General features: G+C 41.7%; 4 protein-coding genes across 11 annotated transcripts in view; 3 read left to right on the top strand and 1 right to left on the bottom strand.

Annotated features, from left to right (window-relative positions):
• Nucleotides 1-4,967, top strand: LOC124191084. 5 transcript variants are annotated; one of them, XM_046584066.1, is made up of 11 exons: nucleotides 1-134; nucleotides 284-358; nucleotides 1,169-1,324; nucleotides 1,389-1,500; nucleotides 1,594-2,301; nucleotides 2,408-2,874; nucleotides 2,950-3,249; nucleotides 3,339-3,434; nucleotides 3,536-3,727; nucleotides 3,795-4,594; nucleotides 4,689-4,967. In XM_046584066.1, the coding sequence occupies exons 5-11, from the start codon at nucleotides 2,213-2,215 to the stop codon at nucleotides 4,881-4,883; spliced, it is 2,139 nt and encodes a 712-aa protein (XP_046440022.1). In that variant the 5' UTR covers nucleotides 1-134; nucleotides 284-358; nucleotides 1,169-1,324; nucleotides 1,389-1,500; nucleotides 1,594-2,212; the 3' UTR covers nucleotides 4,884-4,967. The 5 variants fall into 5 exon arrangements, with proteins under 5 accessions (XP_046440022.1, XP_046440025.1, XP_046440027.1 ...); XM_046584069.1 differs by lacking the exon at nucleotides 1,169-1,324; XM_046584071.1 differs by lacking the exons at nucleotides 1,169-1,324; nucleotides 1,389-1,500 and having other exon boundaries at nucleotides 2-134; nucleotides 2,254-2,301.
• Nucleotides 4,968-5,068: 101 nt separating this feature from the next.
• Nucleotides 5,069-8,207, top strand: LOC124191085 (neurogenic locus notch homolog protein 1-like). Its single transcript, XM_046584072.1, has 8 exons — nucleotides 5,069-5,624; nucleotides 5,730-5,992; nucleotides 6,184-6,244; nucleotides 6,337-6,464; nucleotides 6,539-6,841; nucleotides 6,931-7,026; nucleotides 7,145-7,348; nucleotides 7,415-8,207. Exons 1-8 carry the CDS (start codon nucleotides 5,494-5,496, stop codon nucleotides 7,738-7,740), a joined length of 1,512 nt encoding a protein of 503 aa, XP_046440028.1. The 5' UTR covers nucleotides 5,069-5,493; the 3' UTR covers nucleotides 7,741-8,207.
• Nucleotides 8,208-9,579: 1,372 nt separating this feature from the next.
• LOC124191082 (hemocytin-like) overlaps nucleotides 9,580-24,810 on the top strand; it is a 30,875-nt gene continuing 15,644 nt past the window's right edge. For 2 of the 4 annotated variants that reach the window (XM_046584064.1, XM_046584062.1), the window contains exons 1-15: nucleotides 9,580-9,835; nucleotides 9,934-10,400; nucleotides 10,758-10,815; nucleotides 10,897-11,024; nucleotides 11,102-11,401; nucleotides 11,505-11,600; nucleotides 11,726-11,917; nucleotides 11,997-12,315; nucleotides 12,382-12,536; nucleotides 12,605-12,747; nucleotides 12,816-12,978; nucleotides 13,102-13,235; nucleotides 14,269-14,434; nucleotides 14,562-14,802; nucleotides 14,948-15,143. In XM_046584064.1, coding sequence (XP_046440020.1) covers nucleotides 9,714-9,835; nucleotides 9,934-10,400; nucleotides 10,758-10,815; nucleotides 10,897-11,024; nucleotides 11,102-11,401; nucleotides 11,505-11,600; nucleotides 11,726-11,917; nucleotides 11,997-12,315; nucleotides 12,382-12,536; nucleotides 12,605-12,747; nucleotides 12,816-12,978; nucleotides 13,102-13,235; nucleotides 14,269-14,434; nucleotides 14,562-14,802; nucleotides 14,948-15,143 — 2,880 coding nt within the window. In that variant the 5' untranslated portion in view covers nucleotides 9,580-9,713. Of the gene's footprint in view, nucleotides 9,836-9,933; nucleotides 10,401-10,757; nucleotides 10,816-10,896; nucleotides 11,025-11,101; nucleotides 11,402-11,504; nucleotides 11,601-11,725; nucleotides 11,918-11,996; nucleotides 12,316-12,381; nucleotides 12,537-12,604; nucleotides 12,748-12,815; nucleotides 12,979-13,101; nucleotides 13,240-14,268; nucleotides 14,435-14,561; nucleotides 14,803-14,947; nucleotides 15,144-24,810 lie in introns of all 4 variants that reach the window. The other 2 variants (XM_046584065.1, XM_046584063.1) reach the window with 2 other exon arrangements.
• Nucleotides 15,470-21,763, bottom strand: LOC124191086. Its single transcript, XM_046584073.1, has 3 exons — nucleotides 21,330-21,763; nucleotides 19,561-19,718; nucleotides 15,470-17,035 (listed from the first exon to the last, which is right to left on the bottom strand). Exons 1-3 carry the CDS (start codon nucleotides 21,493-21,495, stop codon nucleotides 15,935-15,937), a joined length of 1,425 nt encoding a protein of 474 aa, XP_046440029.1. The 5' UTR covers nucleotides 21,496-21,763; the 3' UTR covers nucleotides 15,470-15,934.

Genomic DNA, 24,810 nt, shown 5'->3' with positions numbered 1-24,810 from the left:
TTAGAAAAAAAAAATGGCGACCACGTGAAGGATGGAGACGCTTACACGTTGGTCCATTCAGATTTCAAAATATCCATGAAATTTCAGTTGTCGTTAGTTAGTTAGTTGTCGTTTTTATATTTGAAGTTTAACATGTATGTAGTGTTTATAAACTATTTTTTGTTTTATTTCGAGTGAAACACATTGCTTCCAACTTCCAAATGATTAGCAAGTGTCCGTAATGTCTTCAATTAATTTAAATTATGAAGCTGCTGATAATAAAAGTTTATTTTATTCTTTTTAGGTTCCAGGCCTACAACATTTTGCTGTTTTAGTTGGAATGGTGCAGTGCCAGTGATGGAACCAGAAATGGAAACAGGTAATACTTGAATCTTCTCGTGACTTTTTTACACACTTAATTTCTGGAACATGTAATGTATGTTTAGTTGACGGAATTTCATTTGGGAACCCCAATTATGTGGGTCATAGGCTGCCAGACTCAAAATTTTCTTCTGCAGAAGTTATCTTTAATTTACAAATTTAGTAACCAATGAAGTCATTATTTGCTTTTCACTAGCATCTAACTCTTTGTAGGGCCTTTTGCTATGTCATTTCTGAAAAACTCTAGGGTAAAGAACAGTTAGCTGTAAACATTTAGAAAATGATAAGTAAACATATCAGGTAGAACTGCGTTTTATTTGTCCCACCTCCACCTCCAATTCCACTACAATTTAACATCTGTGAGAATAATTACAATGACACAAGAAAAAGTGACACTCTTGATTGGGGAATTACTGATTTGGTCTGTTTTGATCCCAAGTAATCTGTTTTTTAGTGAATACTTGCAAAACATGTTTGACATTGACCTTCGTGAGCACCAGGACCCAGTTAACTGATCCAAGTCTCCATATTATTGGCTAAAAATATATTTATTTTGTGTTTATTAATTCAACTATATTCAAGCCAGTGTTTACTCAATGGATGGATTGGAAATACAAAGACAAGGTCACTGTTGTTTTTGTAGTGGTAGGAGATCACATTTGTGTGGGGTTATGCAAAAATTTGAATAGTAAGTAAGAGTAAGAGTATTTAATATAGTAAGTAAGAGTTTTTTAAATCTTACTCATTTAGTTCAGATTGATTCTCAAGATTGAAGGATCCAATGGATAATTAGTGAATTTATTACCAGGTTGCCAAGTCCTTCTTCTGACATAGTGACATGTGCTTGTGAAGATGGATCCATTCAACTTTCAAATATCAAATAGAGAACTTCCTTATGTAAGAACAATGAAAGATCCTCGTCATTACAACTGGATCTATGCCCTAGCCTTTATTACTGTTGAAGGTTCTACTCTAAATGTTTCCATTACTCTTGAAATTAAGTTCTAAAATCATTTGACTTCTTACAGATTGTGGTGATTTTCTGGTAGCTTCTGCAGCTTAAGACACTAATTCGTATTTGGAGGAGTTCTCCAGAGTTCAACCGAAATCCCCAAAATCTATTAATCCAGCCTGACAATAGTAAGTTGTAGCCCTCCAATCCAATCTAGGAGAATTCTATGTTATTTACCTAGAAGATAACAAGTTTAAAAGTCAATTGGAAACTGTTCATAGCAGGGCTCTTCTTTATCGCCACGCTCGCTGGCTTGCCGTTCATTATCGTCACTGACTTCGCTATTCTCAGTTTAACTGCTGCCACTAAGTCGGACTCAAGCGGCGACTGCGTTTTGAACGGTTTTGAAGAAAAACTATTTTCTGTGTGCGCATCGTATTTAGTAAAATCAAATTAAAAACAAACAAAAAAAAAGAACACTGCGAGTTACATTTCCATATATGAAAGAGGGCGTTTATTACTCATGTTTTGAATTGATTAGATGGAGAATGTATGCATTTAATTTTAAAAGCAAGCAGAGTTCATCAGCCTTTTTTCTCTCTCTTTTCTCCTCTCTTCCAATACTTAACACAGTGTGTACTGTGTAGCTTTTTAGACGATTTTCCCCATGATCTCTTATCTCATCCTTCTCCGGCTACGTCATGATCTAAAGTGTTAGTAGGATTCGTGTGTGCTCCGTTGTGGCGTAGCAAAGAAACTGATAAATAACCACCCATCGTATTCCATTTACAAAACGCTTTTCGGTTTTAGCAGTCTACAAGGACAGTCTTGTCGAAAAGTCGTTTTATTTCTATTTGATTCCATAAAACCACGCCTTTACAATCGATACATTTTTACACTATGGAGCCAATTAAATGTATCGTCATTTTTGTTTTTTTAAGCGTGTCGGTGCTTGCTGTTCCCAGAAGTGCAATCGATCTAAACGAAAGGTAATTGTATTAAAACGTTAAAAATTAAATCCGATTTTTAATCGATTCATTCACTACATATACATTTTTTGCTTGCAACTTATGGTTTTATTCCATCCTCTTAAAGAGTGGAACGTGCCATCCACTCTGGCGACCCTTCAAGTGGCTTAAAAACAGAAAGCAAGCCGGCTTCATATAAATCGAATCAAGAAACCTCCATCACCCTAGCTCCGAAAATAGTATCGACTTCGATTCTTATGGAAAAGGAACCCATAGTTGCGATTCCTCTTTCCAACCAATGTGATCCAGCTAGACCTCATAGTCCGCACCCAACCGATTGTTATAAGTTTTACCATTGCGTCAATCGACCCAACGGCGTCCAGCAAGTAGAGAAAACCTGCAATCCCCCGACAATGTTCAATCCAAACACGATGATTTGTGACTGGCCTCAATCGGTAATGCGAATCCGACCAGAATGCGGATTATCAAACGTTACCACCCAAGTCCCAGTTCTCCCACCAACATTATCTAGCTCGGCTGCATTAGAAAAAGCGCCAATCAAGCCAGTTCCAATCAAATCTGTACCCCTCAAAGGTGGAAACAATAATTTTCTTTCATAAATGTTTTCTGAAATTGATTGATTGATTTTTTTTTTTCAACACTCATTAGCTATTTGTACACCTCCTTGCCAGAATTTGGGTTTCTGTAAGGCACCAAATGTTTGTATCTGTCCGGAAATCTTCGAAGGCCCACAGTGTCAGTTCACGAAAAGTAAACCTTGCGTCGAAAAACCCCCAACTCCGAAGAATTCACGTATTGTTTGCAATTCAACGGCATGCACGTCGACCTGCAACATTGGTTTCACCTTCCCCGGTGGAAGTAAGGAAATTCAAATGGTCTGCGACTCTGGAAATTGGGTCCAACTTCAACAACCACAGGGAACGGTTCAGAAAGTTGCCGATTGCCAGCGTAATTATATATTACTGTACCTTATTATCGTTCATTAAGCCACGACTCAATTTCTGGTTTTTGGTCATTCTCTTTGCTGTTTCACACAGCCGTATGTGACCCAGTCTGCGAAAACGGAGGCCGATGTCTTCCAAACAACGTTTGCCTGTGCCCAGAAGAGTTTCGTGGACCACAATGCAAATATCGTAAGTAGATCCTTTCAATTTTAACCTACTAAAATCCCGCAATTTCACCATGTCCATACTTTCATTTTCGGTCTGGTTGTACTTTTTTTTTTATCTTACAGCTCTAAAGAATTGCGCCCCTGAACGCTTGAACTTTAACGGGGGATATAATTGTTCCATCGGAAGTACTTTATACAGATGTACATTAAAATGCGGTGCGAATGGGGTTTTCGAGTTCCCACCTGCTCCTTTCTACACTTGCGACTTCGCCAAAGCTAAATTCACACCTGAACCTATACCTAAGTGCATCTCTGGTACGAACACTATAACAAAGAAGCATGGTTCTTTTGTTTTTGCTTCATGCTTGGAATTTATTTTCAGAGAGCCAATACGCCCAAAATCTGAAATCCAAACCAACAAGCGCTCCACAAATATTAATCGAACAGAATTCGGAACTGAAAGGGAATTTCCAGCAATCGTCTAATCTAGAATCAGAATGGTTTCACCCAACCACCGTTAATCCAAATACAGCGTCAAATTCAAAAGAAGCGTCAAAAACTTCGAGCCGTATTCCAGGTCGTTGTGATCCAGCCAGACCGCATAGCCCACATCCTACCAGTTGCTATTTGTTTTATCACTGTGTCGACGGCGTGAGTGGGATCGTATATTTGGAAAAAGCTTGCCAGCCTCCGACAATGTTCAATCCGGACACGATGATTTGTGACTGGCCCGAGTCGGTCATGCGGATCCGTCCGTGCGGATCTATCGTTGGCAGCATTCCTACTTCTGCTCCAATTACTGCTACAAAGAAAGTAGACACAGCTAGATCCTGTGTAGATGGCTGGACCGATTGGTTCAGTGCTTCCGTACCAGCTGAAAACAGCGAAGATTTTGAATTATACGAACAGATTGCTCCTCAAGGTTCCATCTGTCCAACATCGAAGATTCGCGAAATCGAACATCAAGTCCGTTTCCGCTGTAATTGCGGAGAAGACGCATCTTTGCCGCTTAAACAATTACCCGAGCTCACAACTAGCGAGAAAGTCGTCACTACACTTAGGCCCGTGACTACCGAGAAAGTAATCAATATCGTAACAACAACTACACCGACGAGTAAAAAGATTGCCGAAAGTTGCCCTAAAGGTTACACCTGGAGTCGTTGCGCTTATATCTGCACTCGGGTAAGCATTCTCTTTCAATTGCCTCATCAAAATGTGATTCACGAGGTAATTAATTTTTGTTTCCGCCGGGCCATTTATTAATTGCGTACTTTAGCTTTGCTCCACTTACGCCGTTGAGCTGAAAAAACAAGGCCGATGTCAGACGTCGAACGACCTTAGTTGTGCTCCAGGTTGTGTCGAAGAGGACGAAACTTTGGATCGGACTTGCCTATGGCGAGACAAATTTACTTGCGTGCCTCCCACCGAGTGCATCGCGGCTCCGACCCAGCAACTTGTCCCAAAAGGATAACTATATTTACAGTTTTTACAACAATTTTGTTTTGTAAAATACCAAGAAGTCCTTGGCTGAATTTACACATATTATGCATAGATATTCTTATCTTCGTTTTGAAATGTTTCTAACGAATCAAGACAGAATGATGTCTAGTTATCTGTAGGACAAAATTGCCATATAATTCCTTTTGACTTAATTTCAGATGACGTCACTCAAAATAGATCTGGTTCGTGTCAGAGAGTGAAAATGGAAGAGGGCGTTTGCTCGGCTGTGTTGAAGTGATTAGAAGGCGAATCTACATATTTTATTTAAAAAAAAACGCAGGGCTCGCCATATTTGTTTAATTACCAAACCCGTTCACTAAACTTTCCAATGTCCGTTTCTCGGGAATCTCTTATCTCATCCTTTTCCAGCTACGCATCGAGTTGGGTGTTTGGGGTTGGCCTGAGCCAGGGTAGGACAGCAAATAAAGAGTCTTATAAAACAAGACATCGTCACCAATCGATGTCCAGTTATAAATCGCTGTCTGATTTCATCCGATTTGATTTGAAAGAAAAATTCATCTTTTGGGTAGTTGATTAAGTAGTGCCGAATGCTAATTTAATTGAAGCACTCATTCTTTGTCATGAATCTGACCAAGTGTCTCGTAACGTTATTCAGCTTTATCCTAGTGTTGCCGTTGTACGCGGCACCTCAAGGCGAACCTGAAGAGAGCGACGAATTAGTGGACTACGGAGAATATCAACAAGACGAAAGGTAATGATGGTCTTTAAAAGAAACATTTTTTTATTTTTTAAGGGTTTATTTTATTGCTTAATGGTAAATGTATTTCATTAATGGTTTGAATCCTCCTTTAAACAGACCTAAAGGAGAGAACTATGTACTTCAGTATGTAGGTCCGCGCCAGAAAGCGGAACGTTTGTTCAAGGTGATGGCTTTAAGCAAAGGTACAAGCCGAGGTGTAAGCCAAAGTGATGAACAGAACCTCAAGATGAACCAAACCCAAGGATTATCCAAGGATAATGGAAATGCATTTTTCAATTTATCGGATGAAGGCTCGGCCGTCGTCTCTACCGAATTGAAAACTCCACGCAACAAATCTGCACTGATAAGCTTCAAAGGAGGTTCGACCTGGCGACTGTCGTGTACCTAAAATACCCAAACAGTATAGAATTATAGATGTCATGACTGGCAGACTGAAGCCCTTCAAGTCATGGGCATTTTCTAATTTATCAAAGTCATTGTAAAAAGAAACTGGAAGCAAAAGAAATTGGAATTGAATTAAGGTATGAATAATCCCGTTATTTTACCTTAGGTTGCATGGAGAAGCCTCCGAAGCCAGCAAATACTGCCAATATGAAATGTGCTCCAAATAAGTGAGTAGATTACACCATAATTTGGACAAAACGACATGCACTCGTAACTAATAATTTCTAATTCTTACCAATATGATTGAACTTCTTCAAAGCGGTCACTGTGATGTCAAGTGCGTGAAAAACTTCTTTTTCCCGGATAAATTGAAGCAATTGCGAATCCACTGTGAAGCGCCGGGTATTTGGAAAGTTGGCGACTCGGAAAAAATACCTGATTGCGAACGTGAGTAAAATAAAAATGGAAACACAATGCAAACAAATATTTTGCTTATTTATTTCTTTATTTTATTTCTACAGCTATCTGTATGCCTCCATGCCAAAATTTTGGGTTTTGCTCAGCTCCGGATATCTGCACCTGTTCCGAAAATTTTGAAGGACCACAATGTCAGTTCGCCAAGGATAATCTTTGTCACGATAAGCCACCAACTTCGATGAACTCGCAGGTTGTTTGCAACGGGACATCAGAATGCATATCGACCTGCAACAAAGGATTTGCTTTTGCCAGTGGAAATACGGAACTGAAATGGACTTGCGACTCTGGACGTTGGGTGCACTGCCAGCAACAGACGGGAAAGTTTCCGAAAGTTCCTGATTGCCTGTGTAAGTATACATAATTGACTTATTATCGTTCATCAAGACACGACTCAATTTCTGGTTTTTTGGTCATTCCTTTTGATTATTTCTCACAGCCGCATGTGACCCACCTTGTGAAAACGGAGGAAGGTGCCTGGCTAACAACGTTTGTGAGTGTCCCCAAGGGTTCCGGGGACCGCAATGCAATTATCGTAGGTGCTTTCGATTTCAACCGAGTAAAAATCGAGCATTGTCTCGTCGTGTCAACTTTCTTTGTTACGCAATTTTGTCTATACAACTTGTCATGTTGTCCGATTGAAACCTTTACAGCTGTGGAGAATTGCGCCCCTGAGCGCATGGGCTTCAATGGTGTCTACAACTGTTCCTGCGGAAGTTCTTCGTTAAGTTGCTGTGTATTGTGCTCACTCAATTGTGGTACGGACGGCGTATTCGAGTTCCCACCGGCTCCTGTTTACTCTTGCGAGTACGCCGAAGCCAAGTTCTTTCCCGAGACGGTACCGCAGTGTATATTTGGTAAATATTGGAATGAAGACCTTTGGTTAATAACCAAGTTAAAAATCGCCTGGGTATTTATTGCAGAGAATCAGCAGCAGGAGCAGCCAGTCCAGTCTTTCAAATCCAACTCTACAAGTCATTCGCAAATGGTGATCACGCAAACCTCCAATATGGAATGGACTGGAAAGGAAACATCCAATCAAGAAACAGATTTCTCGGTGGTGTCAAATGGCTTTCAGGGTTTCTTGGGATTTATCCCAAAGAATCGGATTTTAAATAGTGAGAAGGATAATTATAAAGCTACTCGGGACTTGCTGGGCAAGTCAATGCCCTCACGCTTCAATTATGGCTCGAATTTATACCAGAAAAAGTATCACTATAACAAATCTGCTCCCCCCTACAAGAACTGATTCTAATTCTTTTCGAAAATGTTAGGCTTGATCATTTTTGGCTTGTTGTCTTAAACTCTTATGTTTAGTTGATGTAGCACATAGAGATGAACTCTTCAAAGTTTCGACTTGATTTAATTCAGGGAATCGCTTATCGCTGCATATTGTGTAAATGCCACTGCTTCTTTTGATGCTACCCCCCTAATGTCTTTAACAATTTTGAAAATAATTCTGTTCTCGATGTGCTTGATCAAGTCTTATAAAAAAAAAAAGAGTTTATTTTTAAATTAAATTGAATATCGGTGTCTAAACAACTACGAAAGATTTATGTTATTGAATCGCCAGCAACAAATTAGACTCTTTCTTGAAGGGCTCGATTTCAAATCATACTCGAGCCTCATCCGAACAAGAATTGTAAAACGAAAATTGTTATTAATCTCCCCATCAAGTCTTATAATCTAATGAATAAATGATTGATTAAGTTTAAATGATGTTATACTTTTCACTCAATACACACTGATATCTTTATTATTTGACCCGCAAAGTTCAATTTTTGCACTTTTGAAATATGCAAATAAAGTTGGTTGATACATTAATCACGTGGTTCAAATTTCCACACCCCACCTTAGCATAGCGGTAGTGGTAAGGAAACACCCCTTTGTTCTTTTTCTTTGACAAATTCATTCGTGCGTTACTTTGTTGTTTCCTCGCAACTGTTATTTCGAGCTGTCAAATGTGGTTTTGAGTAATCACACAAAAAAGGTAGTTGAAACTCTTCTGATTTCGTGTTGTTTGCTTAGTTATGGTCTGAGGTCCACTATGCTTATTTTTGAAAACATAACCCATTCGTATTAATTTGAGTACGACATTTTAAAAGGACACGAGGAGATTGATAAGCTTTAATTTCCTCGAAATAGTTGGTGTCACACAGAGTCTGCCCGAAATGTAACGGACATCCAGACTACAAAAGCAAAGGCAAATGAGACAGTTAGATAAGCGATGCGCCCCGCCCGCATGTTTGGTGAATGGATTGTAAGATAAGTTGATTTAGGAAATCTAAATGTCATCGGGTCACGGTGCAACTGTAATATTTTTCGGTTCTGCGAAAACAATATGCAATTGGACGGAAGTTTCAAATTTCCAAAGAAGCAACCTTCCCACATAATGACGTTGTGGATGTTGTGTAAAAAATTTTTGTAGAAGCAAGTATTTCGAAATACCCTATGATTTTGCATTAGTGACGTCATCCATTTAGCGCAATTTGCACGATAATAATTTTGTAGAAAAGGTAAATCCAAACTCCACTACCTTGCAATTAGAATTTTAGAATTTATTGCCTCCCACATGAACATTTTATCCTTATTTATTATAATTATTGTTTTTATATTCGATTGACTTGTTTGGCTCTGTTCTAGACGCTGCCGATAGAAAGGGACACACGAGTTGAAGAAGGTAATTCAAAATTTGATTATGCACGATGCTAAACGCTCGCGTGTCACGATTGCAGCAGACACTTGTGGCTACAAAATACAAGCATTAATTATTAGGTCACCATGTCGACGCGACTGTCAACGAGACGCAAAGGAAGAGGGCGTTTTACAGCTCGACTGCAGCCAAGCGATTAGAAGGCGAATCTATGTGTTTCATTTTAAATACTGGGCTCGGAAATATATATATATTTCTCTTGGTACCAAATCCGTTCCCTTTGCGCGATGTCTAAACTTCCTCGCATTCGATTCTCTGGAATCCCTTATCTCATCCTCTCTACGTCATGAAACTCACGATGGGACGTGCAGGATCGGTCTCCACATCAAAGCAAGTAATGAAACTTATAAAACAACACATCGCCTCCAATTCATGTCCAGTAACAAATTGTTTTTCGCTTTCGACAGTTTTCATTGACGAGAGAATTTTGTTCAAGTTGTTTCTTGAAGTAATCAAAGCAGTTCACCAGTGCCGAATGCTAATAAACCAAGTCGTTAAGCTTGACCGTCATGGATCCATTTAAATGTATCGTGACGTTGCTCAGCTTAAGCTTGGTCCTTGCTGTTCCCCAATCCATACTTGACGAAACGGGCGCATCGATCGACTTACAGGAGCCTCAACAAGACCAAGGGTAAGTCCTTGTTACGTTCCATTTTGTTAATGATCACTTCACTGTCGACGACGCTGTGTTCTAACCAAAATCTGACGTCCTGGTTGAAATCTTTTTAGCGGACTCAAAGGCAGGAAAATAGCAGTGGAACCGCCTCAGAAAGCCGAACGGGCCTTCTCGGTTGGCCAGTCTATGAACCAAGGTATAAACCAAGGTGTAGGCCTAGCCCAGGACATTGGCAAGGGAATTAAGAGTGCATTTGGCAATTTATTTGGAAAAGGACCCAAGCGGTGCGATCCAGCCAGGCCGCATAGCGCTCACCCGACCGATTGTTATAAGTTTTACCATTGCGTCGATCGTCTTACTGGCATCGAGCAAGTGGAAAAAACCTGCAATCCTCCGACAATGTTCAATCCGGACACGATGGTTTGCGACTGGCCCGAGTCGGTCATGCGACTCCGCCCGGAATGCGCATTTGCTGACGCTGCATCACCCGCTCGCTCGCCAGCAGCCGCACCCAGTTCAGGATTGAAAGCTCCCAGCAAGCTTACTCCTAACAAAAATGCGCCGCTCTACTTCAAAGGAGGTTCGTAAGGATTCCTTTATTACGAAATTTTTAAAATGTCAGTGGCCTGTTATTGAGAACTCTCAGTTAGATTAAAATCAAGACAGCTCGTTTTCCCTTTCGGCTTTTGTTGTTTGTTCTCTTTTAATTAATTTAATCAGAATCTCACATTGAATAATTTGAATATTCATTAGATTGTTCTAATCTAACTTGGTTGTTACGAATCGATTTTACGTAGAATCTCTGTAAAATTCCAAAGCTCTCACACACGGCCGAGGCCTTTCAAGTGGAAGTATCGTTCCCAAAATATCGTCGTCGTTACGCAAGTGAGACTGAAAACGAGTCGCACAATAAAATAATCCTGTTATTTTATATTAGGGTGCACCGAAAGGCCTCCGACACCAGCCAATGCAAATGTCAAATGCTCACCAAATAGGTGAGTACTATTGCGTTATGTTTAGCGCACAAGGTCGACGAGCTTGAAATTGAATCAAAACATTTTCGAAATTCTTTACAGTGGCAACTGTGACGTCAAATGCTTGGAGGACTTCTCGTTCCCAGACAAATCAACACAAATGCAAATCCGTTGCGAAGCACCTGGGATCTGGAAAGTTGCCAACTGGGACAAAATGCCCGATTGCGAACGTGAGTGGCATCGAATACAGGAAGAATGTAAATTTTGAATCAATGTCTTCATTATTTTTCTTTTGATTTTCAAACAGCTATCTGTATGCCGCCGTGCCAAAATTTGGGCTTTTGCATAGCGCCCGGCGTGTGCAACTGCCCGGACAATTTCGAAGGTTCAGAATGTCAGTTCGCCAAAAGCAAACCTTGCCTCGATAAGCCACCAACTCCGATGAATTCACGAGTCGTTTGCAACGAGAAAGAATGCATCTCGACCTGCAACAGAGGTTTCACCTTTCCTGGTGGCTCCAAGAAACTCACAATGATTTGCGACTCTGGAAATTGGATCCAGCGCCAACAGCAACCCGGAACCTTTCAGAAAGTTCCCGACTGCCAACGTAATTACATATAACGAATGTCTTATTGTTGTCCATCAATAAGCCACAACTCAATTTTCTTGATTTCTGTATAACTCTTTTATCTTTTGGTTTTTTCTCACAGCCGTATGTGAGCCAGTCTGTGCAAACGGAGGAAGATGTCTGCCGAATAACTTTTGTGAGTGTCCCCAAGAATTTCGAGGACCGCAATGCAATTATCGTAGGTCCTTTCAATTTCAAACTCAAATGCAGCATTGTCTCGACGCCCCTATATATATTACATTTATTTCTAATGCCCGAGTCCATGCAACTCTCATATGTTTCTCTGATGGAAAACCTTTACAGCTGTGGAGAATTGCGCCCCTGAGCGGATGAACTTCAACGGCGGCTACAATTGCTCCGGCGGAAGTGCTTCGTTCAGCTGTTCACTCAACTGCGGTGCTGATGGTGTTTTCGAGTTCCCACCGGCTCCTCGGTATACTTGCGAGTATGCCAAGGCCCAATTCGTCCCCGATCCTATACCCCAGTGCATCTTTGGTAAACATTTTAAAAATGATATGGCTTTTCTTTAAACATTGGATGACTTTGCAATTTCATTTTGAATTCAAATGTATAGCGAGTCAGCAAGTTCAGTACTTCAAATCCAACTCGACAAGTCATTCCCAAATGTTGATCGAGCAAAGTTCGGAACTCGAATGGAATGGCCAGAAAACGGTGAAAGAGGAGACGGAATGGTCGCTGATACCCGGCAAAGGAGTTTGGAGTAAAAAACAATACGAAAAATACTTTGAAAACTTCTTTTCTGGCGGCTCCAATGGGGAATACGTCATCAACATTCCCGAGGATTCTCTCGTTCGGGAAACCGCCGCTCGACCCGGGACATGTTTGGCTTGGGGAGGCGCTCACTATAAGACGTTCGACGGTAAAGTCTACAGGTAATAAAATTTTATTACAATCATCCGCTGCTCCAGAGTCATCACATTATTATTGTGTACCTGCAGTGTGCACAGCGATTGCAGCTACGTGATGCTCAGGGATGCCGTGGCGTCCACTTTCAGCGTCATCTACGGTGTCCATAAATGTCCCTCTAACTCGAATTGCAAGCGATTCGTCAACGTCCTTGTCGAGGATTTCACTTACGAAATCGATACCAACGGTAAAACAATTAAAAAAAAATTTGTTCTTGTATCACGTAGTCTTCATTTTCCCCCCATTATTTGACAGCCAATGGTGTTCCTTACGTTCGAAAAGGAGATCAATCTCTTACTCTACCTAACCAAGTCGACGGACTGCTGTTCGAGCGGGTAGCGAATTTTGTGATTGTCCAAGCAGAAGGATTGGGTTTTACGGTCAAGTGGGACACTAAGGCAAGGCTCTGAAACTCTGCTGGAATGATGTCGATTATGTTCGTGAATAACATTTGGTGATATTGTAGGCGACCGTCACTATCGACGTGAATCACGCGCTGTGGAATCGCACAGCGGGTCTCTGTGGGCGTATCAATGGAATGTGGGTGGATGACTTTGAAAATCGCGACGGTACCAGAGGTTCTAGCCTCCTGGGTTTTGTCAACAGCTGGGAAGCAAGCGGTTTGACAGGTATGCACAATGCTGCGATTTGAAAACGCCATCTGCTTTCAACTATGTTTCTGCCTGGACGTTGTTTTTTTTTGTGTGTCCTTTTCTGTATTTTCTCAATCAATAATCGTCGTCTTTACCCAGATCAATGCCTAAGCAACCCGAACGAAAAACACGCTTGCAAGTGGGACACTCCGCAAGATCAACAGGTGTCTAACGAAGCCACTCAAATGTGTGAACGTATCCTCAAAGACGAGAAATTTGAAAAATGTCGAAAGGTATGCACACATATGGATCAAAACATATGCGCACTTTGGTATTTACTATGGGTGCAGGTAGGAGAGAGTGGGGCATATTGGCGACGAGGCATTTTTCAATAGGTTGCAATATAATTTTAATACTAGAAAAATTAGGAGTTACGAATTATGTAATACGCATTTTTTGTTACGAGTTAAAATCTAAAAGTCAAAATATTGAGAAAGAAATTTGGCGCCTAAATTAGTGTCGCCTGCTCTTTTCTTTATTTTGCAACCATGGAAATATTTTTTTAAAATAAAAAAATAAGTAATTCGAATTAAGAATTATTTCCTCTTTTCAATAGAATAATTAATTTGTTTAATAATAAAATTTTACTATTTAAAATAATATGTTTCTAAGTCTCCCCATTTCGAAGCAAATTGATTTGACAACACGAGGCAATTTGCATAAAACAGTCGTCTGCCATATGGTCATATTCAAATCAAGTCGACCTAAAGTTTACCCGCCTTTACCCTTTGTAAAATGTTAGAAAACAAGAAAATCGCGTTTTGTTTTCACAGAAGAAGGCAGAAGAATAGGTAAATGTTCAAAGATATTAGCAAATTTCAGTTTAAGAAAATCTAAATCTAAAGAAGTGTTCAGGTTTCTTTAGAAAGCATGGCCATGTTAAAAAGATTTTTCTACTATAAGGCCTCACATGTATGGGGATAGGGCTAAAACTAATGTATTTTATGGATTGAGGTACTTACATAAGGTAAATTCAAGTCAGAAGTAATCTGAAAATGCATGTGATTGCTGCAATGATTTAGTTTCGATGTATTAGCCATTCCAAGCAAATGTTGGAAATGAGTGATACGTAGGCAGATTCAATATATTTTATTATAAATTTATGTTCTTTTGGATCAATAGAAGGGAATGTTGCAAGCCAAATTCTCGCTCACAGTCTGTTTTACTATTGAGAAGCCTTGTAACTAGTACCACTTTCCCCCATAACCGAACCTAGCTTGGGCTTTGACTTCCTCCTTTTCATAAATTGTATTTTTATATTTGCAGGTAGTGGACCCGAGATCATACTACGAAGCGTGCCGATGGGATTATTGCCAGTGCTCGAACTCGAATCGGGAGGATTGCGCCTGTTCCGCTTTAGAGACCTACTTCCACGAATGCTTGCGACACAATGTCGAGTTGCCAGACGGTTGGAGGAGCCCTAGCCTATGTCGTAAGTTTGTTACATTGTTTACAGTTGTGAGGTTTCTTGCACCAGAAATATCCGATTTCGTAATGATTGGATGTGTGTCTTTGTTTGTTCTATTGAACTGCCATTTTTCTGCAATTGCCGTTTGCAGCCATTGATTGTCAGAACGGCCGTGTCTACAAAATGTGCGGTCCAATCAGCGATGAAACATGCTCCAGTCCCGTTACGGCCGAGCCCGTCAGACCGACAGATTTGTGTATCGAAGGATGTTACTGCCCCAAAGACTCTGCTCTACACAAGGACCAATGCATCCCACGTTCAGAATGTCCATGCACGTTGCGCCAGAAGACGTACCAACCGGGTGAACAAGTGCCCAATGATTGCAACACTTGGTCAGTTTTCTCAAAATCTTCCCAGCTTGTCTTACACAGTGGACAAATAAGAAACTAACCGATAATTTTCCGTTAATGAATGATTCTCCTTTTTAAAAAACGAACAACAAAAGAAACTGAAAAAAATTTTTTAACTGTTTTTCAGCACCTGCGTGGCTGGCGAGTGGCAGTGCACCGATGTTCGTTGCGGGTCCCGCTGTGCAGTCCTGGGAGATCCTCATTACACCACCTTCGATGGCCATCATTACGACTTCATGGGCAAGTGCTCCTACTATCTAATGAAAGGTGACAACTACAGCGTCGAGGCAGAAAACGTACCCTGCTCCGGAGCCATATCTCAGGTAGGCTAAAGCTCTCACTACCTTCTTCTATCTATCTCGCAAGATAACATTGCTTCTTCTTCTCTGTTCTGTCCTGTTTTTGGTTTTTTTCGTTCTTTCTCTTTTTGTTTCATAACAGCCGTTATGATTGTGTGCTGCGTCGCTTGCCTTCGTTTACAACTACTATGCAGCCAGCATATAGTTTGTTCCTTTTTCACGATTTTTACGATCTGTCAAACTGAATTTCGGCTCCCCCCTATTTTGCAGCTTTATGGTGGACGAGTTCTGCCATTTTTTGTTTTAAAGGGCGTGTGAAGTGGAGCGAAAGAAAAGTATGCCACACATGATTGAACAAGAGCGAATCGAAATAGCTCAACTTTGTTTATATAGTACGATTTCACCAGCCATTTATAGTTAAGAGGAAGTGAGAACGAAAGGGGCACATACAGCCAGCAGAGTACAGATGACAAAAAAAAAAGCTAACAAACATGAGTCACCTCGGTAGAATAATTTTTGTAATGAAAACGTTTTTTTTTTGCTGTAATTTCTTTTTCTTTTTTTAATGATCCTACAACAATTATTGCGACGTTAGTATCTAGTCGAGTATTTTGCCCTTGATAAAATTATTACCAAGGCTCTGTATAATATTTCAAATTAAATTTTTTTGTACACTATCAACATGGGGGGGGATGGGATGGGGAAGGGATGGGGAAGAAGGTCGAATATTGATGGGGGTGGAGTTGTTATTAATTTTTTTTCCTTCTCAGTAATCAATTAGCTAATTGAAATGGGTTTAATTGCCCGGGGAGTTTTTAGAGGTCTGTGTGAAGTGTAAGTGCGCTCTTGTTAAAGAGGCGTTGCAGAACGGATGCTCTTCGCGTTACGGAAGTTTGCTGGTTGATTGTAGTTGTCGACATTGCGGAGGCCATTCCGGCGTGGGTGTGTCGCCTCCTTCCGCTGCTGGTGCCGATCGACTGTTTAGAGTTGTGTTTCTTGTGCAGTAGCCATTGATGGTGAGTTTCCAGGGTGTCGTTGCTGCGCCAGTGAGACTGGACGGTCACGTTGAAACCCAACGGCTGGATGTGACGCTGGAAGAGCCGGAAGAGCAAGTCCGAGTGGGCTGTAGTAGGAACCGCAGTGCTCTCGCTACTGGTGCTGCTGCTCCGTTTGGGTAGCGAAGAAACGGATGTAAAAGACGAGGAAGAGTAGCCATCGATGTCTCCTCCGCTGGAAGTATCGTCCGGCTGATAAACGAGTTTGCTGTCAATAAATGCCGAGCTGAAACTGCGCAGGGCTTCGATTGGAAAATCCGGAAGCATCATTTCCAGTTGATTTCTCTGTCCGAAAACTGTCACACTGTCCGGAGTGGCAATGAGAATCAAGGTTGATCCCCTGGCCGAGTTGGGACGGAAGACTCCGCCGCTGGCCGTGTTGACTTGCCGTGGGCTCCAAATGGCCGCCGACTTATTTGGCCCATCCGAATTGCGTTTGTTTCCATTTTGGCGGTGACTTCCGCTCGAGCCGGACGATTTAAGACTCAAATAGCGTTTGATGGCGTTGAGAAATCGATTACCGTGCTGGATGTTGGTCGTTCGGCTGCATTTTTCCGTCGAAGGCTGTTCTCGGATTTCATTTTCTGCCCGCTCCATGTTCAGATCGGACATGCTGACACTCTGGACGACATCAACACCGGCCACTCTGCCCGTGGAACAGCTGCCGATGAAATGAACATCCTGGATGCTTTGGCATTTGGCCATTGGCACTCTTTTGGGTAAGGTCTCGACTTTTCGTTCCGACTGCGTGTCGCGAGTTGTGAACAGGACAGATCGTCGTCTGTTTTGTTTGCTACGGCCAGACCCCTCCTGTGTTGCGTAGCGGATGACGTCCTCCACCAGACCGAAGAAGGTCAACTCCTGCACGCGGAAAAATAAAAATAAAAAAAATCGGGAGAAGAAGACAAAATAAAAGGGGGAAGAAAAACAAAAATCCGATCAAGAAATTTTCGTTAGAAAAATCAAATAAGAGAGAGAATCACGATATCCGAACGAGAATATATTTTGAAAATAGACAATAGCGTTAGGAACCTCCCGTTTCTTTTTCGGGCGGATTATTACGCACTGCTGGCCGTTTGTTTTCCAAGATTCCATGACCGTCATCAACCGCTTCTCGCTATACCGCGGAACCAGAATGGATAGTCATCGGCCTGTGCATTGAAGCTCAAAGTGGTGGTCGGGGGTGGCAATCCCGAGTCTTTATTTTTTAACAAAATTCTGTTGCCTTTTTTTTTATTTCTTGTTTGTTATTTTTTCTTTGAATTTATTTGGATTGGTTTTTCCCTGTAATTTGTTCGACCGCTCTCCTGAGACGCAACTGACATTTTGACATTTCCTGGTTTGGTTGGTTTGGATTTGATTTTCCAAACTTTTTACTGCCCAAACTTTAAATTTTACTGGCCCTCCGTTGTGTTTGGCAATCTCGGCGAGATTGGCGTGAGAATCGAATGTACTCTTATTGTTTCACGATGTGAAATGAATTGTTTAGACAGGGAAAAAAACATCGGCCCCAAAACTTGCAATCGATAAACGCATCGCTTTGTCTTACTTTATTTTCTTTTACCGTTAAAACGACGATCTATCCAAAAAAGTAGAACAATCTCAAGTAAGAGCGTGGCATAATTCGCGTATATTTAGGTCTAGTCTATGCATATAATCGATGTGGGTTGTCTGTACACTCGAGTGCCGATTTTTCATTTGGCCCAAGCCCATTGGGTGCTATTTAGGTTCGTTCTCTACAAGTTTACATTATAGCTCGGCTTTATTTAGATACTGATGATGGAAGACACTGTCCAGACCACCGGCGAATTTCTCGCCCAATGTTTTTGATTGGATTATTTTCAGCCTGGAAACTTTTTTTTTTTTGTATCGTCGTTAAACAGACACCCATGGCCCGCAATGTGTTGGTGTTAATTGGTCTGTTGGCGTCAGAAGCAAAAGTTTTGATTGGTATTTTTCACGGAGTAAAACGGTTACGACCGTCGTTCCTTTTGGCTAATGCGACCCCCAAAGTAATTTTGCGGGCAGCTCTCTCTCTCTCTCAAGTCTCTTCTGGCAGGTGCCGAATGTACAGCTCGTCCTCGAAAACATTAAACGAGTGAAAGAAGAACGAAAAACAAAAATGGCGCGGTCATTCAAACCCATCAAGTCATTATCGTATTGTTTCAGCCGCATTGGCGGCGCGTGTGCGCAACAACTTTCGTTCTTCTCTCTCTCTTTTGCTATAGTTTTCATTTTGTTTGTCTAATGCGGTCTTAGACTTTAATATTCTGGTCTCGAAAGTGCCCTAATTTGCATCTATGGTAGAGAAGAATAATAAGAAAAAAATAACGACAAACGCAGCCATTCACATTCGATTTTCATGCAAAACACTCCCACGACTTGTTTCCGTGTTTCGACACCGTTTCGTGCTCGGAAAGAATTGACCTCAACAGAATTATTTTACTCTACAAAAAAACAAAAAAATTGCGTTTTCAATTTTTCCTGGTCACGCAGAATGAAAAGAAGAAAAAAAAAACTAACGTCGAACGGGAAAAAAAAAGCAATTTCCATTTTCATTTTATTTCGAGTTTTTTGTTTGTTTTCGATATGCGCGGCTGTGCACGAATAACAAAACTTGTCGATGGTAATACCACTACTCGTCCCTAATGGCCGTTTTCTCGTCTCGATATTTTCATTGCAAAGAAAGAGAGAGAGAAAAAGCGATAGTGACTTTCACTGTTGTCCGTCTGAATTACGCCATTGTACAGGCAACCCAAAAGGCGTTTTTCGTGGCCTCTGTTTGGCTCATAATGAGCAACGGCATTTTCACTATGCGACTGGAGTTGAGGTGAAGGAGAGAAAGAAAAACGAAAAAGTTGAAGAAGAAGCGGAGGGGGGCGAAACGTAATGACACACACGAATGTATTTGGTGATGGATGATGCAAGTCTTGGCCAATATTGTTTTTCATTTGAAAACTAAATAAGAAGTTGCCTTCGTTCTTCCCAAAATGAGAAAAATATATTCCAGACAAGAAACGAAACTTTTTTCAAAGCGAAACGAGGCGACTCGGTCAAAACACAGCCGGACCGAAAAATAATGTGAAGTTGAGTGAGAGAGAGAGAGAGACGGAGAAAAAGGCCGTGAGTTTTTGTTTTGCGTGGGGGGGTTGTTCTTCATTAACCGACAGAGAAGAAACGAAAACAAATATTAACGATTTGAGAAAAAGTAGGTCAAACTCGTTACGAGCGTTTTGTGGGGCCGCTATTGTCTAAATGGAGTCTACTTTTGTCGTTTAAACAATGATATTGTTTTCTTAAAGGAAAAGCAGAGCGCCAGCGACTCAAATTAAATTTTTTTGTTTTGTTTTGTTTTACTAGGTTGATATTTTGTATTAGATACTTGCCTTGAGCAGAACATCGACACGATGGAAGCCTTCGTGAAGCGGATAGATCAGATCTCCCGTGCTCAAGTAGTGCAAAATGTAGGCGAATGAATGGCCGTCGCGGCCTTTTGTCGTGTCCGATGATGGACTCCATCGCATTCCGTGATTGCTCCGCGCTCCTTAAACAAAATCAAATTGTTTCAATTAGAAATGGGAATTTCTAAAAATTTGCACAATGGGAAAATCGTTTTTTGAGAGAATCGAAGCAATGAATAGAGTCATTATTATTATACATTCCTTAACTGACTGAGTTCACGCTGGGGATCAAAGAAAGAGAGCAGTGGCCGATGCTTTCTGCTGGCGCTACATAACCGTAACAAATCCGACTAAAATTGGTTGTGGCGTTAGAAAACTTTCAAGAGCCGACGCTTAATTCTCGTTAAAAAATTTCCCATTTTTTCTCTCTCCATTCCCGATAGTGCCTCTCTTATATTTTTATTCATTTCAGTTCTGGAATTTTATTTCAGCGTAAAATAAAAGAAAAAAAGGGGAAAGTCATTTTCGGTAGAACACGGCGCGCCGTCCTCTCCTGATCAGAACCCGTTGTTTTTTTTCACGATTATTGTTGTTATTTGCATCGATATTGAGATGGTGTTTTTTACAGTTATCAAAAGAGAACTGGCTGCTGTGGGTTGTCTGTGTTGTGTGTCGGTATAAGCGAATGTATTCATACGGTTGCGGTCTACAGGAATAGAGATGGTGGCTTGGTCGCGCTCGGATGATTTGCGTTTCCATTTCGTTTTCTCGTTATTTTTCTTTATTTTCTCGGGCCATCATCTCGGTAGACGAAATGCTATTTTTATTTGTCTTCCGGCTCATGTCCGCATCCGTTACGGACAAAAAAGTAAATGATAAGGTTCCCATCAGACACTGTGAGCTGTGGACATGAGTGACTAATGCTCGTTCTCTTCAACGCACTAGTTCCCAGGTCTCTCACACGGGCGCCAGATGAATTTGATGAGTCTGAACTCTCAATTCATTGTTCTGACATTTCAGTTTGCGGGAGTAAGGCGGCAGCCCCGTTTGAAAGAGAGGAAGTTCTCGGGAAAAAAAAAGGAAAAATCATTAAAAAAATAAAAAGAATCCCCTCTCAAAAAAAACCTCAACACCTTTGACCTGTGGCGTCTTTCAGATCATTTGTGCCTTTTTCAACCTCCCTATCCGCCCTCTTCACCCACCTCCCTACACCTCCCCAACGCTTCTGGGCTGTCGGGACTTGAAGCTTTTGCACGATCAAGGTTTTTTCCTCCATTTTTTGTTGTTGCGCAATGATGGCGGCCCAATGAACCGCGTCTTTTTCCTTCACAACAACAAAAAACGGATCCCCGATAAGAAAATTGACGCCCTCTTCTTACATCTTTGTACGTTATTTTTAAAAACGTTACACCATCCTGGATAAAACCGGAGGATGGAGCGCATACGCGCGGCGGGCAAGGCAGCGCAGGCCGACATCCGCTTTTTATGATGAGTTTATTTCAGCGCTGTGTGCATCTATGCATCGGCACAAAGTCCGGGACGTGCCGTTGAAGGACGATGGGCGCGGACGTCACGCTTTCCTTCCAGAGATTTCAAACGACCTTTTATGCGATTATTAAAATAAGACGAAAGAGTAAATAATCGCTGCTGCTGCTGTTCTTGTCGAAAATAAAAAAAACAGACACCGTGTCAAAAGCAGGCCATTCCTAGACACATCTCCTACGCAACTGCTGCTGTTGCTGCTGTGGCCTTACCTTTATTGATGTTTTTGACCATGGCGGCCAACGGTGAACCGGCCGGACAGCGGTTCAAGATTTCACTTTTGACCGTGTGATGAACGACGGACGACCCATCGCCAATGCTGATGGTGTTTTGACGAGCACTTTCTCCGAATGCCATGGCGCGGACCTCGCCCAGCATCTAGGGTAAAGACCCTACAAGTCGAACTCTTTGATTTATAGTGTCACACTTGATCCGAGACGCCCAAAACGCTTTCTATCAAACGAATTAAAATGGCACCAAGACTTTGAACTCTTGAACGTGAGGGACGAGTGCAAGGACGAAACTCGGGAATACGAAAAAACAAACGGTGGCAACAAATTTTAATAATAAAACAGGAGCAGCAGCAGCAGCAGCAGAGAAAGCGCACGTCTGCCGGCTACGAAGGTCCGGATAGAACTGAAGTTAACCAGCGCCGTGAGTCGTGTCCTTGTGTATATATTCCTTTGCTCGCCCACACCCAGGCGAGCAAGGCAAAAAGAGCCAGGTGCGTTCACGAAACACACGAATATCGTTTTTCAAGGGGGGGCAGCAGCTCAAGGGTTTTGTTCAATAATTGCTATCGTTTTTCTTCTTCTTCTTTGATTTTTTCTCCCCCAAACACATTAAAGAATTTCGACTGCAACATTTTTGGGGGTCTTGTAGCGCCTCGAGTGTTACCTATCATTTGCATTCGTGCTCGGTGGGCGGACGAAAATTGACGGCTAAATCGAACGGTTTCGTGTCTTTCACCTACTCTTGACTATCGGATTTTTCCTTTTGTGCGATCACCTTTTCATTTACGTGCCCAAGTGAATGAAATGATTTAAAAAAGCCACTCTCATTCTCATCGTTAACTCGTTTCACAGTCCACTAAACTAATCGCCGTTTTATTCGTCGTCTTATTCTCATCATCAAGTAAAATGCGACTCTGTGTGTACGTAACGGCAGGCAAATGTTTTGTATTGCCTCTTTTTGTTTGGCGTCTCCATTTTGTGCTAGAGACCCCCCTCGGAACAAAAGATTTTTATCCAGGTGGGGAATCGGCTGTTGATTGTTTGATTTTTCTTTTTTACGGCGATCTACGTCGTTCCCCCAGCCTGTAAAACAACACAGTGGTATAAGGCCGTAGTGAAAGTAGTAGTAGTAGTAGTAGTCAGCCAATTGATTATATTGCCTCCGAGTACAGTTGAAGGTAGCAATTGCTCGTCCTCCTCTCCATTATGTAAAGGAACCCGCGTGCATTATTCAAAAGCTTTAACGAACTATTGTTTGAAATGCCCATCAGTATCTTGAAGGCACTCTCTTCTTCTTCTTCTTCTTTTCTGATCGCACCAATCGGACGTGCTGGCATATTATTCAACAGTTCCAAGTAAAATTGCCATGCCCACATGCTTCATCCGAGAAAAAAAAACTCAAAATCCATCAGGAAACTCCTCCAGGCCTCGCGATAGAACCGTTTCTCTTTAATTTCAAAATTGTATTTTTATTATTATTTTTCGGCTGAAAACAGAAAAAAAAACGAGCGGAGTCATCAGCAGCTCAGTGATGTTGGGCGATTACAGATCCCCCGCCCGCGCTCTATGTATAGAGTTCACGAACAAGAAGAAGATAGAATATCCATCTGCGATGTTTCACACACGCAGACACGACTCCTGCGCTGGAAGGAAAGATCGGAAAAAAAGAAAGAAAAGAAAAATAAGACTCGCATAGATCCCTCATTTGACCTACTTGGCGGTCGACGCGTGCTCCCGTCATTTGCATCCCCTGAAACAAAAAAATAAAGCCGAGAAACAAATTTTTATCAGAAAAATGAGAACGATAATGGCCAACCTTGTCTATATCTCGGTACGGGTGGTGGGAATTTGCATGTAATTGATGTGACTCGGTATGTAGATTCCCCCCCCCCCCCTTCCAGTTGACTCGTCACGTCAAAGAAAAATGGTTGTTGTCCGTCTACGCCCTTCGTTGTTGTTTCGTTCGTCGTGCCGTACCGACTTTTTTTTTGTTTTTGTTTCGGTTCAATGACAATGAGAGAGAGAGGAGGAAACATAAAGACACACTGGAGCGGACCGCCGTGGTAGAGCAGACGTTTACCGTGATCGTGAGAGAACAACAGCCGTATGCTATAGCTCACGTTTGAAGAGTGCTAATTAGACGACACTAACTCATGGGACGAGGATAGTATACATATATACACACAGCCAGAAAAAATAAAAGGAAAAATATATAATAAAACAAAAGCCAACCTTTTTTCTTCTTCCTACAGTTAATAGTGGTTGGGGTTTTTTCTCTCCCTGCGCCGCGCTATCATTCCGTATGGGTTATTATCATCATCTCCGAAGAGTTATTAACGAACCCGGCCGCGTATTTTCTCTCGTAAATCATTGACTTCTTCTTCTTTGTCGCCGTACAGTTATTTGAGATATTCTCCCCGCACCATCAGTTGTTGTTGTAGTCTAGTAGAAACAACCGGCCTACTTCCTAACAAGTTTTGTAATTTTTATTGCTCACGTTATCGTCAAAATCTCGAAACTTTTATCGACGCGAGGCAGGTAATGTGTGCACATGTTATGGCATAGCAAAGGGAAAACATATGACATCGACTGTCTGCCAGGCTGAAATGGGCGTCGCCGAAGTAGAAGAAGAAGAAGACTTTGAAATTGTTGTTGGGAGATTGCACTGTGAGGAAACCCGGTGAGCGGGTACGGCAACAGAGAGCGACAAAGTGACGTGCGCAATCACGCAACAGGGCAGACGCCCGATGGTGTAGTAGAGGGGCAGGTTCATTTTTTTCTGGATTTCTGAATAGGTCACGACAAGCCGACAACCTCTTACACTAACGATCAGTGAGTAATCTCGTTAGACTCGCTCATCAACCGTGAGGGCCCGGTCGGTTGTTGGAGGGACAACAGCAAGAGCCCGAACGAAAAAAATGGAAAGGGAAAAGACGAAAACTGTCGGGTCGTGTGAATCGGGAAAATCTCCATTCCCGCTTTTGTTTTTTAGGTTTTGTTTTTATAATTTGATTGTTATTTTCCGATTCTCTCGTTGTCGTTTTTCTTTTCCTTCCAACCAATTTGTCATTGACTATTTCCTGCCTTTCTCGTCGAGAGTACTTTCTACTTAGCGTAGTTTATGTGGAAAAGAGAGTGAAAAGTTGGAGAGAGAAAGAGGTTTTTCGACGTGTCTCCTTATCTCCCAATCATCCCTCCCCCTCCACTAATTATTGTCTTTGATTGTCGATTAAATCTGCCCTTTTATGGAGTCTACGGGTGGTCTTACAGGGGAAAGTAAAAAAAAAAACTGCCGAGATTGTCGGCATCGAAAAAATGCAATAGGTGAAAGGCTGCAATCATTTTTCACATTTTCATTCAGCGTGTAAGTAAGATTACGAGACAGTACTGGGCTAACTCGGGTGATTTCTCTTGTTTGGCACCACACCGTTTTCCATTGCAATTAGCCTTCTCATTAGCT

This window comes from Daphnia pulex, chromosome 3, assembly GCF_021134715.1.
Source record: "Daphnia pulex isolate KAP4 chromosome 3, ASM2113471v1".
In the NCBI taxonomy this organism is placed as follows: domain Eukaryota; kingdom Metazoa; phylum Arthropoda; class Branchiopoda; order Diplostraca; family Daphniidae; genus Daphnia; species Daphnia pulex.
Note: the sequence above shows the minus strand (reverse complement) of the source record. Positions and strands in the feature narration are given on the sequence as shown.